Source organism: Carassius carassius, chromosome 45, assembly GCF_963082965.1.
Source record: "Carassius carassius chromosome 45, fCarCar2.1, whole genome shotgun sequence".
In the NCBI taxonomy this organism is placed as follows: Eukaryota; Metazoa; Chordata; class Actinopteri; order Cypriniformes; family Cyprinidae; genus Carassius; species Carassius carassius.
In genome coordinates this window covers 14,887,614-14,907,396 of record NC_081799.1, presented here as the reverse complement: position 1 = coordinate 14,907,396, position 19,783 = coordinate 14,887,614, and the positions used below count along the sequence as shown (strand labels likewise).

The 19,783-nt window shown below is 37.9% G+C and overlaps 1 protein-coding gene across 3 annotated transcripts in view; it reads left to right on the top strand.

Annotated features, from left to right (window-relative positions):
* The first annotated feature begins 479 nt into the window (after positions 1-479).
* The window catches only part of auts2a (activator of transcription and developmental regulator AUTS2 a), a 395,578-nt gene continuing 376,274 nt past the window's right edge, over positions 480-19,783 (top strand). For 2 of the 3 annotated variants that reach the window (XM_059539304.1, XM_059539303.1), the window contains exons 1-2: positions 481-776; positions 2,535-3,239. In XM_059539304.1, coding sequence (XP_059395287.1) covers positions 2,967-3,239 — 273 coding nt within the window. In that variant the 5' untranslated portion in view covers positions 481-776; positions 2,535-2,966. Of the gene's footprint in view, positions 777-2,534; positions 3,240-19,783 lie in introns of all 3 variants that reach the window. The other variant, XM_059539305.1, reaches the window with a different exon arrangement.

Genomic DNA, 19,783 nt, shown 5'->3' with positions numbered 1-19,783 from the left:
TATGAAAACGGGAAGCACATCACTTGGTTACCACCTCAGGTAAATAGCTGAAAAGTAGCCTACTCTCATACAATCGAATTTTTGTGGTCTATTAAACGTTTTAAAACACTACTTAAGTACTTTATATTATGTGTAGAATTAATAGTGAATTAAAACGTCTTAAGACATACTTCTGTTGCATTTAAGCCTTTAAATAGAAGTGGTCAAACCCTAATTCGAACCTTTATTAAAGGCATCAATCAAGTAGGCTAATCAGTATCATAATACAGTGGTTTTCGTTATTTTGATAATCAGCGCAGATGACAGTGTATTGGAAACGGAAGACATGTTGAATTACATTTAGAGTGTCTAATAAGATATGGTAACTTAATGTAATATCTTATGCATGTAAACCGAGCCTTCTCTATAGAGAGCGCAGCACTATATGCGCTGAGGAAGCGGATCGCCTGTAAAGCGGCACTGCGGCAGTAATGTATCAATGCGCCCGGTCCCCGCTCGCTCCGGGATCCTGAAGCACGGACTCGCGGAGAGGAGCAGCGTCGCTTCCTTGCAGGATTTATTTGTTTGTGGAAAAAATTCTCTTTTGTTTTTCCGTTCTAAAGCAGCGCGCATTCCGAATGACCACGACTCGCTCGGACGGCCCTCCTCCACTCGCCAGGCTTTGCATGTGTTGCTTTTGTCCTGCAGGAGAGAAGGCAGGCTTTGTTTTTTGGTGGATCTAGAGCTGAAGGAGGCAGTGCCAGGCGCTGCTGCTGCTGTGGGCTGGACCGGCCACGGTGAGTGAGATTAACTGACGGAGAGAAAGAGAGAGACTAAAAGGACTCATGGAAGACAGCGAGAGTGAAGGGAGGGCTGACAGGAAGTGTAAATACATTAAAACCATTTATATATTTGGGGTGTGTGTGTGTGCGTGCGTGCGCGCGCGCGCGTGTGTGTGACAGGAGTGCCAGCACAGGGCATCATCAGGTTAAAGGGATATGTGGTTGGAAATAGCTTTGTAATATTAGACCACCTTGACTATTGGTCATTGCTGTTGGTAAAATGATTTTGGAATGCATATTTTTTTCGAACAAGTCAGATTGCAATGCTGATATTTGGTAGTGGTGGATTCTGAAGACAGATGAAGGTTGATTGCTAGTGAAGTTTAAGTTGATGGGTGTCTATGATGTCATACTGTAGCTGCTTTAGATGTTCATGTCTTCTTGTGAAGTTCACGTTGATGCTTGATTTCATGATGTCTATGTATCTTGTAAACTTCACTGCATAAGACACTGACATTTATGGCTACTTTTGATATAATGACATCTTCGTATCATCAGATGATGTTTAAGTTAATGCTTGATTATGATGTCATAAGGTAGTTGCAGATTTGCTGGTTGATTTTGATGTCATTGTTGCTACTGTAAATGTTCTTGTTGTCTTGTGAAGTTGACATTTTTGGCATAGTGTAGGTGTTAATGTCATCTAATGATGTTTATGTTAATGCATGATTATGTCAGTGATTTAGTGAAGGTGATTAGGATGTCATAATGTTGATGCTGTTCAGTGTTCATGTGATTTAATTTGGATCTTATATCTGATTGTGGTGTCATAGTGTAGCTACTAAAGGTGTTCATGTCATTTGGTGAATTTGAAGATTGATGATCATGATGTCATAATGCAGCTATTGTAAATGCTCAGGTCACATATTTATGTCATATTTCAATGTTAGACACAGACCGGAGATGATTATGATACGAACTTCAGCACACAACTTGACAAGACAGAATTATTTAATATTTTGAGCAATGTGTTTTTTATTGTTATTTTGAGATTAATGAAAAATAATGCCTAGCATGTATATGTAAGCTGTAATTTTGACAACCCTGAGTGTGGCAGATTTAGCAAGATTTTCAGAGTTTTATATATAGTTTGGTGACATTGAAAAATAAACAGAGGAACCTTGAGTAGAGATTATCACTAGAGTGTAGAATGATTGTGGCTGTTGGAGTTTTAAGTACATAGATGTAACTATACAGAAGATGACTGGAAGTCAGCCATAAATGTTCCATCAGTGTAATCAGCTGAAATAAAATTTGCTGTGAGGAAATGACTCTTTTTTTCTTTTTTTTTCTTTCTTGATTCACAGCTCTGTTAAGAAAAATGAATAATTTCCCCCTACTGTCTCCGGTTATGGCAGTCTCAGAATAATGACAGTGTGCAGGAGGAGAAATATAAGCTCTTGAATATGTAATACTGGAGATCTAGACCTAGCTCTGTAAATGGTTCACTATATGATGCATGTAATTAATATGCAAGACCATATTCTGAATGTTTTCTTTCAAGAAACTGTAAGATCTGGAAAGAAGTGAAGTGACTGTAGCCATTGTGGAATAAGATCAAAAGGAAGGCATCTTAAGATCTTGCATAAAGTCCAAATGTGTTGTGAAAATTTCTTTATTCATATGCCTGCATGATATATTCCTATGTATAGCTAAGGGTGGGGATTCTGGGAAGGCTCTCAAACATCTGCTCTCTATCTCTTTGACTTGTAGGATGGGAAGGTGTCAGACTGTACTTAAACAGAGTGTTGGGTCCGTGAGGACAGCTATGTGGAGACCTGTTACAGCTCCGTTGGAAGACACTTCAAGTGATCTGCCAGTCTGTTTCCCTTAAACGTGGGCTGCATTTGAAAGTTTGGATACTTTCCAGTTTGGCAACCCATAATAGAATTCGATTTTGGATTTCTGTGCTTGTGGATATATGCGTTCATCCTTCTGGAATCTCGTGTGCGTATTGCATTCCAAGCAAAGTCACATAGCATCAGCCGGTTTTGGAATTTGGATAATTGCACATTCCTCACTGGAGTACAGTTATTGAGCTTTCCATTACAGGTGTTTGTTTGGAAATCGTTCTGCAGCCACCTCTGAGCGCAGGCCGAGAGCCTCCTAACAGGAAGTGTTCGCTTGAGTGTGTCATCTGGTGAAATGGATGGCCCGCGGTGCAGCGGGATCCGGAAAAAGCGGAAGTCTCGGTCGGTGCGAGACCGGGAGCGTGTGTCTAATGGGATCAGGAATAACCATGTCCGGGGCACCGTGCTTCGATTCTCCTCAGATTCGGAGAGGGAAGACAGCACCAACCCCTCCTCTTCCTCACGACCCAGGCCACCGAGGAGGAAGAGGAAGGAGTCTACCTCTGCTGAGGAGGACATCATTGACGGATTCTCAATATCGGGATTCATGACGCTGGAAGCTCTTGAGGTAAGAGACCAGGGCGCCCTTGTACTGCGGCCTTTGCGTGAATGTGTTTTTAACTGCTGTTTTTTGGAAGGGCTTGTTTGGTTTGGCTTTGAAAAGCTCAGTCGCAGCATAATGACTGGTTTATTATTGTCTGTAGACTGCTTTTTTCTGGACTCTAATTGCCTGGGTCTGTTTGCACAGTATTGGATTTTCTGTTGTTCCTCTGTGAGTGTGTTTGTGATTCAAGTAGATGTGACTTTATAGGTTGTTGTTTTTCTGCCAAAGATGTAAAGTGTGTCCGAATTTGCTTGCTTATGCACTATTCTGTGTCATTTTGTAGTATAAATATAAATGGCATGAGTAGTTTGTTCAGGCTGAAAATTCCAGCATGAAGTGCACTTCAGATACCCAGATCATGCACTTATTAAAAAAAAAAAAAAACTTTTGGAATGTTGAACACTTCATGCGTATATCTGTTGCAGCTTTCCTTATGTAGAAGAATAAAAGGGGCTTGGACTCTGATGGTGGATCATAAAATAATCATATAAAATTCATAGACCAGACAGTTGAGTGTATAGTGTGTCATTGTGGAGACAAATTTTATGTGGTAGCCTACTGCTTTAAGATGCTGTTTTGAGAATGTTAACGACTTGAAGAATCTAATATAAATGTTTAAAAATCATCATATATGGAAATTATGTCATGATGTAGCTGCTAAATATGTTCATGTCATCTGGAGAAGCTGAATATGGATCATGATGTCATAATGTAACTATCGTAGATCTTTAGGTCACAGATTTCAGTCTTATATTTAGAATTTAGTCACAGATTTTGGTAAGAAAGATGACTCTGCTAAAAAAAAAAAACATCAATAGTTGAAGAAACAGCCACAGGTGCTGTCTTTCTATACTATTATTTCTATTTTAATTAATGTTTTGTAGATAAAAACTCATAAAAATATATAGATTTAATATTGATTGGGTATGCAGGTGTATCGTTTTTGGTCGTCATTCACTGTTTCTTCAATATTGTGTTTCTGACTTTGATGTGTCATTTCGTACTTGCTTCCCAGGAGCACTTGAAGGCGGCATTGGCCTTCGTCAGTGTTTCATTTGTCAGTCTTGACAGGACATATGTAGAGTGTCATCCTGACTTTCAGCGTTGCTCTTGCTGTTAAAAGCCCAACAGTGTGACACGACAAAGCTTTGCACACTTTACCCTCACATCCCCTACAGATGCTGTTGCATTGTGTTGGAATTTCACTACAGTAATCTGTGAAAGGAGCCCATCATCAGCTTATGCTGTCACGCTAGCGCTCTGAACCGCAGGCGCAGTTCTCCAGGGGTGACATCCCCATTCACCGCTCTTCACTGTTCTGGGATCTGTGAATCATAGCCGTCCACTCCATGCTCTCTCGTCTTGCTCCATTTAGAACCTCACAGAGCAGGAGACCCTAGACTTGATCCTGCTTGTCTACAATCATCTCCATTCTCATTCATGCAGATGAGATGATCACAGGACTTCATGAAGCAGTGCAGCTGGTCAAATCAAATGTATCTGGATCTATTCTAATGTAAGGTCTTTTAAGAAATTACAGTTGAAATGCTGGAGTAATTAAAATGTATTCTGTTAATTGTTTTTTTTCTTTCTTTTGTGTGTTGTAATGTTTTTTTGTTTTGTTTGTATTTTTAGTTTTAGTTTTGTTTTTTGTTGGGATGAAATGATCCCATTTTTTCAGAACCGCTTTTATCCAAAGCGACTAAAAGTGCATTCAGGCTAACATTTTTTAGCCTTTCCTTTGACAGTTTCAAATCTCAGTTATTGAGTGCTCTTGAAGAGAGTTTCATCATTTTGACTGTCGTAACTGAACACGACATGCAGTTTGACTGCTGAATGAAGGATGACAGACAGCTGCAGCAGAGAGAAGATTTTACGTGAACTTGAATTTAACAACTTAAATATTCATCTGTACCTCACATTGAACAGCTTCAGAGCACTTGATATATAGAGCACGGAAACATTATGTTGCTTTATAATGTCTTGTGCCTTTCGTGGGGCTTAAAAATAACACAGAATTAGGTTTGGGCCGATCGATGGTGCCATCGATCATCGCCGATGGCTGATAGATGGCTTTTTAGTTTTACTATCACTTTCGAGATTCATGATCGCACATACTACATTTATACTATGGAGCGACAGTACTTACAACACATTTTACAAGATTAAATGTTTGTGAGTGGTACTGAGGATCTACAAATCAATCGCCATCGTACTCGGTCATCTCTCCTTACACTGTGTCTACATCGGACGTGAAAGTTGTCGTGTGGCGCCGCATCATACTGTGCCGCTCACATCCAGTGTAGACATGGTGTTAGGAATCTTTATTTTCCCCTTTTAAAGATTAATGCTTCGGGCACACCTGTCGTGCTCTTTTGTTTGTTGTTTTAGTTGCTTTTTGTTATATGCTGTGCTTTTTTTTGCTTTGTGTTTTGCTATTCTGGATAGTTTTTTTGCCATTATTATTAATATTGAATAAAGAAAATGTTTGGAAAAAATGAGGAAGATGTGAAAACTAGAACGGGAGATGACAAAAGCAGAGATCTCATTTTCTGCATAAACACCAGAAACACATCAACACAAACCGCTATGCCACAGCGCCAACTTTATTGGATTAATTTTTTTTCCCGCATGAATTTATACCCATTTTGCACTGATTGTTTTCAGTTGTGATTTTGGCCCATAAATGTAGCAGTGTTTGTTTGTCCACATGGATCGACGTTTACAATACATCAGAGCCATCTTACTTTTTATCCAATACATCTGTTCTCTCTTTATCCAATTACATTTAAACGGTCCCTTTCTATCTGTTCTTCTGCCTCACCATTTTTATTTCTTGTTCTTCTTTTACAACAATCCCTTGATGGTTTCAATTTGAGAAGGAATTTGTCCTCAATTTGCCAGGAGGGGCTTGAAGAATTCGTACAGGTATTCCCAAATGACACATTGAAATCAAACTCGTTCCACTCCAGTGGACAGACTCGCTCATATAGAAGTGAGCCATCAGCAGCGGGTGTTTATTAATGCTGCTTAGTGCTGGAACGACAGGCCTGAGAGGCAGTGTGTTACACCACTTTAAGAAATGACTAAATCATCAAGCCCGGGCCGCCTTGACAAACTTCCTCCCCCTTGGTCCCTGAGCACAAAGTTGCCACGTAATCGTTTGAACTTCCTCCCACTTGCCCGCCCCTGCATCCCCAATTCAATATTACTTAATGCCTGCAGCACTGGTGCCCTTAAACCACTTTATGTGATCATTGTGTTGTAAAGCTTCGAGCTCATTTGATTGAGAACAGCAGTCACCCTGTGCGCATTCCCCACTCGATTGATCCACTCATAAGAAAATGGTTAAGTCAGTGTAAATAATACTAATGCGCTAGCACGTGCCTGGCGCAAAACAAAGCGTTTGTTCATCACAATGGCTTTTCTCTTTCAGATGACATTCAAAATGGCTTTTCAGATCCTAATGTGAACAAATCAAGTGTTTCTTTTTTATGTTCGACGCCATTATGTTCTCTTCTTTAGCTAAGTTGACGAGTCTAAGTGACATGTTAATGATTTCAGACTGCGCTTTTATCATTTATAAATATTTACACAGCCTGCAATAACTCAAATGGAGTTCTGGAAAGAAAAAATGTCAGATTTGACATCAGATTAGCATTTCAGAAAGAGACAGGAAAAAGACAGAGTGGGGAGCCATCATGTCAGGCAGTAGATGGCTGAAAGAGGAAATTAGGTCATGGCCGGAGGAGGGGTTGGCACGGGCCCAGAGGGGCACATCTTTCGTCTGTAATCGCCTAATGCCACAGCAAGACAAAAAGCACCCTGACAACTTGTAATTCATTTGATATGTGAATGAACTCGGTGTTATGCATTCATGAAGGGTTACGAACAGGCACATGTGTTTAGTTGCATAAGTGTGAATTCTCTTCTTAATGTAAATTGTTTTAAAAAAGTCATTAAAGGAATATTCAGTGTACAGTACGTTATCATGGTTGTTCTATTGAATGTCTATTTTAAAGTAATTTTGTCCCACATTTCCATTTTAAGTCCTTTTCTGTAATCTCGAATCCTTTAAAGAAATGTGCTGTCGACTGAGGAACTTGAACCTGGAATATTCCATAAGGCTAAAGTTGAGAAATATTAAGGTAAATAAACCTACAATTGTCTTACTCACAGTTGTCTCTAAAAATTAAGCCATGAGAGCATAAAGTGTGTTTACATCCCAGAACAATTACACACTAAGCTTTAAACACGTGTGCGTGTAAATTGTCTGGTATTTATGAGGAAATGCTCAATGTGTTTATTTTTTCTATTGTGATGTAATCGTGTCAAATGCGCTATGACAGAAATTGTGAGACAGGCTATAGATTTTCTGAGCTGTAGATGTCTCTTTGCTGTTTAGCAGACAAATCGAAAGATGGAGAGACAGATAGAGAAAGGGTGAGGAATTGATTACACTCTTCACTGAGAAGAATATTGTTGCACTGAATCTATTGACATTGCATGTATGGCTAGTTAAAAACACAAACAAAATCTGTTTATAATTATGTTGGAATGAAGAAAGAACACTCATCTTGTGAAATGAATAAAACCACTAATTTCTTTAGTACTGAAAATCGCTGGTAGTTTTGTTGTATGCATACTCTGAATATTTCCATGCATGACAAATGTCATTTTAAGCCATCACTTAATTTCCTCCCTAACAGTGCTTATATCTACTCATGGCAGTGACAGCTAATATTCATTTAGACTTAATTTGAAACTGTCACAATATGATGTGTGATATGCGTTAATACAGCGCTGTAGGAGAAATGACTGACACATCAAATATACCGTCCTGTCACTCCAAGGCATGCTAAATGCAGCCGAAGGATCATACTGTTGTTACGCTTTTACATTCCTTCCTGCTTAAATCATAAATGTTTTGGATCATCAATGTGTAGCAATACTTTTGCTGTTGTTGGGTTATTAATGCATGATATGGGATTGCAAATGAAGCTACTGGGCAAAAAAGACTGAATCATTTAAGATACAAAGCATGCCAAAAGCAGTTCAACTTCAGCTAAATGTGGAGTTTATACTGTGCTGGTGATGGTAAAGTATAACATTTTATGTTATTATGTTTTACAATGCAAAAGCTTTTTTCTGTGAATTTGCAAAACTTCCATTTTATTGGCTGCTCTGTAAATAACTAAAAGAATAACAAAGTGCAGTTTAACAGCAAAACTACTTGCACTACAAACCAGTGTGTCTATGATTATGATACTGAATTGAATTAATACCAATTTGCAGTTTCAAGCAGTGTAATGGACTGTTCTTGTACACCAGACATTCAAGTTACAAATGGCTGAAACCATTCTTACTAGGGCTGCACGATATTGGGAAAAAATGACATTGCGATATTTTATTTTTCTGCGATATATATTGCGATATGAAATCTAATCACATTTTTTCTTACAAACAAAAATGGGGTGAGCACACTTACATTCTCATTTTAAATGATTTAAACATCGACACCATCGGGTCAATTGATTAATATGCGCGAGGGAGAGAGAGCAAGACAGCGCTCGTGTTTATTTGAAGACGGTGAGCATGCGGCCGGGGCTCGCTAGCTCGCTCGCTCTCTTTCTGTCTCTCTCGCGCGCTCTCTCTCTCTCACGTCAAAACTTTCACTCTATGAGGAGGAGATACCCCCTGACAATGTAAGCTCTTTGAGTGCCTAGAAAAGCGCTATATAAATGTAATGAATTATTATTATTATTATTATTAATTCTACGATGGTTAAGCTGTGCAATTAATCTGCGAATCACATTCGTCAAGGGCCGGGGAGCAGCTGGCCCGTACAGTAAATGAATAACGGATCAACTACGACAGCCTACATCGCACATCCTGCTATGTGACTATCGTGGATTCGTACATCGCGATATCGATGCTTAAACGACACATCGTGCAGCCCTAATTCTTACGATAAAATTATTGTGGCAAAGCATAGTATTACTTTGTAGTCACATCGTAAAAAGCTTTGTAGCAATCAGCCAAATCTCTAACCATAATTATTAATTATTGACTTAATTATTAAAATAAATAATGGTTGTTAACGTTTCTTTTCAACTCTTACACATTTACAAAAAAATCTTTGTTTTTGAAGAGGAATTTGTGAAGAGGAAGTCATCCTAAATAGTGCAAATGAATACACATTTTTAATCTCTAATGTTATTAAAAAAAATACAATACAAATTTGGTTGTAGTGTAAGCTGATGTGAAAAACTGTCAAATTTTAAGATGGATGTGTTGTTTGTAGAACCAGAACTTAATGTATTGTCTAAAACGAATGCACAGGTGTCTACAATTAAACTAAATATCAAGCTAGCATCAATACTGAATAATCTTTGCCCGGCAGGATTTGTCTGCTTACTGCATGATTTAAATAATTCAAAATAGCTCATTAATTAGCATTGTTGTTCGAACGTGTTTTCTCTCATTTTGGTTCTATTAAAAGCAATCATCCCATCTCTGACAATATTAGCCATCATGACCTGACATTTATTTGATCTTTAGAGGCATTTTGAAAGGAAAAAACTGTGTACTTTTTAAAGGAGAACCGAAAAAAAAAGATGTGCATGGTTGTGACAGGTAATTGGTTAAAAGGTGTGACAAATACAGGTGTGTTGAATGTTAATTGTTGTAAGAGCTTTAATTCAGTGTTGACGCAAGTGTCTTGTGACAGCTGCACATGTAATGGTGCCATTGACATATCCAGGTGGGACACCCAATGTACATGTGGATATCGATTCGTATATAGAGAAAAACATATGTAAATCAATGTATGTAAAATATGTAAATTTTGTGGTCATATCCAGGTGCCATGCTACACACACACTTTAAGCAGCAGCTGTGGTAATAGCCTGGGTGTTGCAGGAGGGCTGTTAACCACAGTAAATGTTTGCTCTTATGTTTAAATGGTGTGGCAAGAATATCATTAATGACGCTGTGAGGGTGTGCAGAGGGGATAGTGTGTGTGTGTGGTGTGTGAGAGCGAGAGAGTCAGCATTCCCTCCAAACATCTGTTCACTGATATGCACTGAAGCCTTAATTAAAAACAACAAAAACAGTTAAGATGTTAACAGTTTTGAAACTAAATGGTGTATATGGGTCCATGTAGATGAGTTTAATGCGTATTTGGTCTCTGTATTCACCTATGTGTGTGAAATTGGATTAAAAAATAAAATAAAATTAAATATTGTAAACGTTGTAATGGGAAAATTGAATGTGTTTTGTGAATGAAGGACATCTTGTAATTTATTTCCCATGATCTTCAATGATTTCTTGTGGGCACATGCCATTTACAGTTGGCAGGATTTGGAGATTAATGCAGACAATCATACACAACCTTTTTTATGGTTTTAATAGATCAATAAAGTGAGAGATTTTTCATAGACCCCTGTGTATCTCTGCCTGTTTTACCTCAGGATCAAGGTTTGATACTTTTCTGTTTCTTAATGTTCTTTACCCCAGTGACCTTCCTAAATGAAGCATTGCAACAAATTTGTCTCACTGGCTGCAGTAGTGATTGTTACCTGTGCTTCTGAGAAAGTTAACTCACCCAATGGAGTTTATACAACATTTTCTTCTGTGTTTCCGAAACAGGGTCACTATATACTAAGTCTAAGTCTTAAAGGATGTTTAATACAAGTTAAACTCGTAACATTTGTGGCATATGGTTAGATGCCACATTCATGAAGCCCCCTGTTTCAGTTGCCAGTTAGCTCACCACAGTTTAGAAAAATGTTGCGAAAGTGGGCATGGTAACTTGAAGTAAATTCTGCATGATGGGGAACTTTTTGCCCTCATGTAAAACGCACAATTGCACAGATACCCATTGAGATGACTGGATTTTACCTGTAAAAAATTTGTTGAGCAATGGTAAATGTGACTGCACCTTATCTTGTTTACTGAACACAGAACTATTTCTTTAAGGTTAGTAATTCTTTCTTCCAAAATGAACTGTTGTACTAGTAATGCTTGCCTTAGCAGAGACACTCTCAGAGAGCATACACTGAGCTCTCTGCTTTTGTGTAGATGTAAATAATGTATCAAATAGCAGTGTTAAGTGTAGCCTGAAGTCTAACCCTTATGCTTCTAGGTGTAGCTGTTAAAATACTAGTCTGCAAAGAGAAGATATGCTTCTCACACTGCTAATGCTTAGGCAAATTACATTTTTATTCAAATACAACTGGTTTGCCTGAGCAGGTTTATAATAATACATCTGGCATGTATGTGAGTTAGTATCTGGTGGGACACCACTCATTCATTATCCTTGTTCTCTCGTGTGGAGGAATAGCAAAAAAAGGCAAATGTTTGCAAAAGCTAAATTGAAAATGGCATTTGTTATGAGCAACTGCTTAGAGCAGCCCACCGTTCATTTTCTTGTTCTTGTCTTTGGTGGTCGACTGCAAGGTCGTGAGAGGTTGAATTCTCACAAAGACCTTGATGAAGTTGGAACTTCTGGCTCTCCACCTGCCAACACCTTTGCCAAATGATCTTGATTGCATTTCCAAAGCAGGTTCGTGTTGGAGATGGTGTCAGATCTCTCTTAATTTTCGTAGACCCTTCCTCTTACATGTTTTTAACTCTGCTTCACACGCACATATACCCAGAAGCAACTTGATCTTTCTTTGTGTGAAACAAAGTCAGGTCGAGACAGGACAAGCGGAGGTGAGCAGAGCTCCTTTCTCTCTTCCTAAAGGCTTAAATGTCCATCTATGAAACAGGCACCCATGAGGCAGTTTGATAAGATGATGATTTATTTATTTTTTTAAGTAAATAATAAAAATACTTAAATTAAATAGAATTTAATGTTAATATTTATACCGAAATTTCGGTATAAATAGCGATCAGTTGTTTACCGTACAAAATCATGTTAATAGGGTTGACATTTTAAGATGGTCCCTTACTGACAAACCTAAAAAAAAGTGGTTCAAAAACAAGAGACTGACTTATTCTTGAAGTGTTCGCTAATGACCGTTCTTTTTTACTTATGGACTTGCTTAATGCTTTAAAAAAGAGAAAATATGTGCAAGGAGCTAATGAAACAAAACACGTTTTTTTTTAACGCTACTTTCATCACTTTTCTATGTAAATGCATTGAACAGAAGTGTTTGACTGTTGCACTCATGTCTTTTGCAGCGTCTTGTGCATTGACAGCAGTGTTGTCAACACACCTCGAGTTTTTGTTTTTTTCACCCAATTCACTGAAAGTGAAAGTGAAAAAAGTGACGTGACATTCAGCCAAGTATGGTGACCCATACTCAGAATTTGTGCTCTGCATTTAACCCATCCGAAATGCACACACACAGAGCAGTGAACACACACACACACACTGTGAGCACACACCCGGAGCAGTGGGCAGCCATTTATGCTGCGGCGCCCGGGGAGCAGTTGGGGGTTCGATGCCTTGCTCAAGGGCACCTAAGTCATTATATTGAAGGTGGAGAGAGAACTGTACATGCACTCCCCCCACCCACAATTCCTGCCAGCCCGGGACTCGAACTCACAACCTTTCGATTGGGAGTCCGACTCTCTAACCATTAGGCCACGACTTCCCACAGAATGCATGGATGCTTTGCCTCATGGCCTTCAGCGTAGAAGGCAGGATGCTGGCGTTTGAAACTGGCGTTTCATGCTGTCAAAGCCAAAATGCATTCTTTATGAATGGCCCCAACAATACTCATGACAACAAACTTAAAATATAAATATACATTAATGACAAAAGTATTGCTTTTATTTAAATGTTTTGTTTTCAAATTGCTAATACAGCTAGAAAAATATGGCATGCTAAAAAAAAGGCAAGATGGAAAGTAATAAAAATGTTTTTGGTTGTGTTTAAATATGTCTAATGTAACAGTGAAAGTTGGCATTGGCTATACATTTATAAAGTAATTATAAAAGTTTTTATTTTATAAGAGATACAAATGACAGCCTCTAACTTCCTTCTTTTGGATTGTATATTGTTGTTGGCTAGGATAGAGCTATTTTTCCCCAATGTGCCGTTTGGCTTGATTTTATATCCTGTAGCTATTCATCAAGATCTTCCAACCACAGAGTTTGTGTTCCTCAAAGTGGTGTTAAACCGTGAATCTCATTTCGGTATGTGTCTAGTGTCTGAATTCATAAATGCCGTAAGGAAAAACAGATGAACTGTTTTGTGAACTCTTTATTAAAAAGTATTGTTCACTTGACACTAATAAATAATTGTTATAGATATCCAAGAGTGTGTCATTTTAATGTATCTTACATTGCAGATTTAGGTGTATAGACCCAGATTGTAACTGTTTGCATTGGCTGCATTGACTGGGAAAATGCATGATTGTGATCAAGGAGCCCAGACGTTAGATTTACATTCACAGTCTGTTGGTTCTTCCGATGCATGAAATGGCACGGGACAAGTTACATGTACTTGCGATTAGAAGTTTGTTAAAATTCATTAACTTAAGCTTGAGCAATAGTAATTCTCTAAGTAACTAAACTTATAGAGGCACATTGTTCTTTTTGCTAAGTGTAAACACATTTCAATCCGAAGTGAATTCAGATTATAAGAAGGATTTAAAATCCCTCCCAATTTTAATGGTAACAAAACTTTACCCTGTAAATACCAAGTTAATTTATACAGTTGGCAAGTAATTGTTTAGGTTGTTGCTGTTGTAGCGTGAGGAGAATGTGTTGTTCCATTCCAGAACTCTTCTGTTAATCTTGAAGTGACTGATTAGGTGTGTGTGGAACAGCTTGCTACTCAACGGAAGTGTTTGGGGTCAAGTGTGTGTCCGGCCGATGTCTGCAGACACAGGAGGACAAAAGAGGGGCATGTATTCACAGACAGGACTCTGGTAGTTAATTTGCACACGGCATTGTAGAAATGCACTTTTGTACTCAACCATTGTTATTCTAATCCTTGAGTTGGTGACACACTCTTCAAAATAAAGGTTTTTTTGCAGTTATAGAAGTCAACCATTTAGGGTTCCCTAAAAAACCATTCAGTAATTAGTTCTTAAAATAAACATTTTTTTCTAGCATGAAGAACATTTTAACCCTTAGGGGACTAAGCCCTTTTTGGTCCGTTTTCTCTATTTTTACATTTCGGCTTATAAACCATATGTAATGATGATGGACCACCATGTATTTGGTATCGATGGATTCAGAAGACCCTAAGCTACCATAAGCATGCATGCAATATGTTTATAAAGGAAGTATGAGTGAAAAATTGTACAATAAACTAGAGAAAATGAAAATGAGATTTTTTTGTCATTTATTACTGAAAAACACACAATATAGAACAGTTTTTGAAAAAAAATTTTTTTTTTCAAACTCTTTGCTTGACAGAAATGTGTTATTGTTTAATCAAATGTGTAAAGAACGATTAAATAATTAACTTTTTTTACAAACAGTCCTAGGCATGCCAGTGAGCAAAGCAAGGCCAGGAGGTCTTGTTGTACACTTTGCTTGCCTTGCAGTGCTCACAGTACTTTCTGACATCTGCAGGCTTGTGTGCAGGGTTTGCTGGGTCCAAGGGACAATGGGTAGGGGTGTGCGGCGAGTTGTCCTGTCTGCATCCTGCATCAGAGCAAATACACAATCAAACTGGAAGCTTTTTTTGTGTCAAAATTCAATGTAGAAAAAATAACTCCTATAAACTCATGTAACCCTATGAAACTCCACTGTACACTAAAAACACCTTTCACCTCTCTTGACCTGAGCAGTTTACTTAGTTGAGTAAGTCAGTCTATTGAAACAAATTTCACACCACTCTTGAACTGAGTTTACAGGGAAAGAGTAGTATGGTACACTAAAACAAATATTTCATGCCTCAATCGCTATCTGACTAAAAATCCAAAACATATACATACTCAAGATGTATGATATAATAAATTATAATGATAAAGAGGTTATTTGAAGTTACATACCAGTCTTCAAATGGATCTTCCCCATCCTGGTAAAATACTTCGTCATCTGTGTAAAAGCTGTCTGCTCCAGATTTCCCCTCGTCACTTTCCAGTAATTGTTCCAGAGCTTGTTCTGCCCTAAATCTTTTACTGCTTGCAATTTTGATAAAACAATTCTGTAATAATGCTATATCTCTCTCGAATTTATCTCTTTGTGCTCGCTAATACTCCGATCGTTCTCTGTAACACTCCGATCGCTTTCTGCTTTCTCCACCTCATGCTGATTCTCCGATCGGTTATTGATTACACCTGGCTGGAGGTCGTTTTACTATAGTCCAGCCCAGCTTTTACAAGGCTACAGCAGAGCTACAGAGTCCTCTGAATGGCTAGAATAAATCATGGTAACCTTCCTCTGATTGGGTTAGAAAAATATTCCTCCCAGCGGTTTTTACATTGGTTGTTGCGTGTTGAATCTGCCTAACATAATAGTTTTCATTGGCCTGTTTACGCAGTGGTATTGCGCAATAAGGGAAGCGTGTTTAATATACAAACTGGATACCGCTGTTTTCAGTGGAATCTGAGGAAGACGGCAAAAAAACCCGCATCTCTCTAGCATTAATAGTTTTTGAGATAACTACACATTTGTAAAAGTATGCCATTTTGGGCGGTACCGCCCAATCCGGCCCCAGAGGGTTAATAACCATAAGAATAAAATATTTCTACTAAAAAGACCATTTTGTGCAAAAGCTTCTTCATGGTTCAAGAACCTTTTATTTTTAAAAGTGTGTTTAAAATAAAACCGCTATGATAGGGCTACTGATACGGTAGAATCTATGTTTCATGTAAATTTAATTGAATTTAATAGGCATTTAAGTTACTAAGTGTGATTTTTAAAATGTACCACTGATTTACACTGGCATTTCCTTCAAAAAATGCAAATCTAGTCAAGATCTTACTTAGGCAAAGGTCTCACTTGAGCTTCTTTTTAGACAGAAATAAACCCTTCCACCAAAATCACTGCTGCCGTTTCTGCCTCTATGTTCTCTGCCTCATTTCTGAATTAGCGTTTTGTATTTAGCCTCCTGTTTGTACCCGACCCTTGCTGTTCGATGCATAACAGCCATCCTGCCTAAATGCCATATTTGTGGCTGCTGAATTATGCATGAGGAGCAGTTTAGAGGCCTAGTGAGTTTGTGCTTGGTGGGAGAGTAATGAGGAAGCCTTGTTTCTAATGGCAGGATTTGGCTTGGCAAGATGTTTTATGTGCTAATTGAATCGCAGAACTGAGGAACATTTTGGAGTCATTTGAGATGACAGAAGTGATGTAGTGTTGTGACTAGAGATATGCGGATGTGTGAGTGTGATTTTGTGTGTGACTGGAAACATAAAAGGAGCCTGAAAAATAACAGAATGTATTAAGGGGTGTTCATATGGAGTTCTGCAACGTTTATCCAACTCCTTCATCATACTAGTTGACACTCTTTGTATTACAGCTATGTATTTCCCACTCTCCTAATGACAAACCTCACTTATGGTTTGTCCATTTCCAGCTAGATCTACAATGGATCAAATATATTGCATATTGAATTGGATAACTAGCTGTTTTGTTTTGTTGTCGTGATCATCCTAATCAAGCTTTATCCAAATCGCTTGTCACGGTTTTCTCCCATGTTTGCTTGTTTTGGCACACACCGATTCCCCACATTGTTTGGGTGTTTGCTCCACTGAAATCTCTTAAGTGATTTTTTTCTACCATGTCACAACATGCCATGCTTGCCTGCAGGCTGTCTGTCTGTAAGCAGACCCTCCGTTTTGGAGCACTGGAGCTCGTCCCTGACCTTCTGCTAGCTAACAGTTGTGTTTTCTGTCCAGAATGATGAAGCTCAAATGGCGTATGTATTTTAATTATTTTTTTTAGCATACCGAGAAACAAGGAATGCAGCAGTATTGTAATTTAGAAGTAGTTTATTTAATTTATATTAAAATAAAATAAAATTTGAATTGAATTTAATACAATTGTATTTAATAAAAAAATAGCAGGAATTGATTTATATTGTCTTTGTCAGATCTGGTGTCTTAAAGGGATACTCTACTCTAAAATTAAAATTTTGCCATTAATCACTTACCCCCATGTCGTTCCAAACCCGTAAAAGCTCAGTTTATCTTCAGAACACAATTTAAGATATTTTCTCGTCAGTATTCTAATGAGAAAATATCTTAAATTGTGACTTTTTACACCTTTTATGGACCTTGACACTGTTATTTACTTAAGTCTATGGGACAGTCTCAAGCCTCCAGGTTTTCATCCAAAATATCTTAAATTGTGTTCCAAAGAGGTCAATTTTTTTTAACCTTTTTTACCTTTTCTAAAAGGGTTCATTATCATTTTAAATAAAATTCTTACATTTACTCAGTGAATTAGAATAAGATATTTGGGCTGTTACTAAGCAGATATAATCAGTTTTCAACAAAATTAATCTTTGCAATGCTGAGGAAACACAGAAGCTGCATCTGAAGTGGCATTTAGATGTATTTACACACTGTTTAATGCAATTAACCTGCAATTACAAATGCATAAAAACATTGAATACTGATATTTGAAATTATTTAAATAATAAAATATCATTTTAATTAGTACACAATGTAACTACAGAAGAGTCAAGTTTTAAATGTCAAGTTTAAATAGTAAAATAGCAAAACTCTTTGGTCATTTTTTAACGAGATGCTAACAGTCTAATAAGAATCAATGATCTATGCTAAGCTAAGCTAAAAGTGCTACCGCCAGACCCGGAGATTGGCTGAATGGATTCGAAAACGGTAAAAAAACAAAAAACAAAAGTGGAGTGTTCCTTTATAGATAGATAGACCGAATCATGCAATGAAACAATGCACTTTAGATGTGCACACATACTAGTCTAGACTTCACGTAATGTATGCGCGCACTTTTGTAGTTTTTGCAAAATACTCAATAATGTCAAATTGCACATTGTTAAAATAGCAATTACAATATTATCACAGATGATATATATTTGCACACCCCTAGGACAGGGTGATATGTTTACTAGCGGATTGCTTATGCTTTTGGATGGCTGCTGAATGCAGGTTATTGGAATGTGTAGGTAAGAGGGCTGTCGAGAAGACATTTAAACTACTGTTCTTAGGGTTCAAGAGATGAGGTCCACTGTCATTGAGAGACACACACGCTCTCTGTCTCTGCTGTATGGCTCCCTGCAGACAGCCTTACTTGTTCCATCAGATCTGTTTTTTCCTTTCCGGCTTGAGATTAGCCCTCTGTGGGAGGAAGAGTTTGCAGTGTGAGGTCAAATGTATCTAGCAGAGGTTAAGGCCTGCGCTGATCATAAGGAGTTATTTTCAGGTGTCTCTGTTACAGCAAACTACACTGAATTCATAAGCTATTATCTGCCTGATGTGGGTAGATACCATACAATTGTTGCATTTAGACCAAAGCTGGACAGACTTCTTCCTATATATATATATATATAGCAGAGAAGTCTCTTCCAAAGCATTTTTTAGTCTTTACTCTTACTTTATTGCATTCTTGTTGAATAAAATGATTAATTTCTAAAAAAGAAAATACATTTTAATGCAAGTTTTTCTTTTCCATTTCAGTTTTCATCCATGAGCCTGTGCCTAATACACTAGGGATGTGTATTTTCTTTGTATCCTTGCCAACAACAAATTCTGCTGTGATTGACACCCTTACATTTAAATGAATCTGTTTTTATAACTCTCAAGTGTGCCGTCAGAGGCCTGGGAGCATTTACCAAACACACTTACGCAAAATGTTTTCACGCAAGGCCATAATGAAGTTTACTCACATTGTAAAATACACCCTCACCATCCTCCGTTTGACAGTGATGGATTCAGTAGGGGGTGTAAACACACTCATACTTAATATAGGAAGACACATGGAGGAGGCCTCTAGGGAAGACGAGTAGAAATATAAACAACAGACCAGTCGATGGCTCAATCACATGAGCAGACCAAACCGACTGATGAGAAGAAAACAAACCAGAAAGTGTCCAAATATTATCACAGTATTTATGACACAGTCATTTATCCCTTGAATCATGGGGTGAAGTCCTCTCTTAAGATTTTAAGGTTAGATTTGTGTGTGTACCATATAAATAGACCCTCAGTTTGTAAAGTTTGATGGAGGATTAAATTACAGTGGGAAAACACATTATCCTTCCCAGTGACAGTCCTACATTCACAATGACATTTTATTCCAGCTCTTTCAATATTTGCACCCGTCATGTGTAAACACACACACATTTTGGTCTCTGTACGCTCAGCTCTGAAGATGGCATATTCGCACTTTTAATGTTTATTTAATAAAGGTCTGACCATCTCTGTTTTGATTTATCTGTAGCCAGTATGGCGATTGTGAGCATGATTCATGTTAATGATTATGAATCAGTTGCTTGGCATGATGCCTGTCCGAGCGGATACCTGCAAACATTTCCTAGATCATTTCAAGCTTGTTTGTATCATTAATCAGTGCACTTTTTATACGACTTGTGAGCAGCTGAAATTTTATGAACGTAC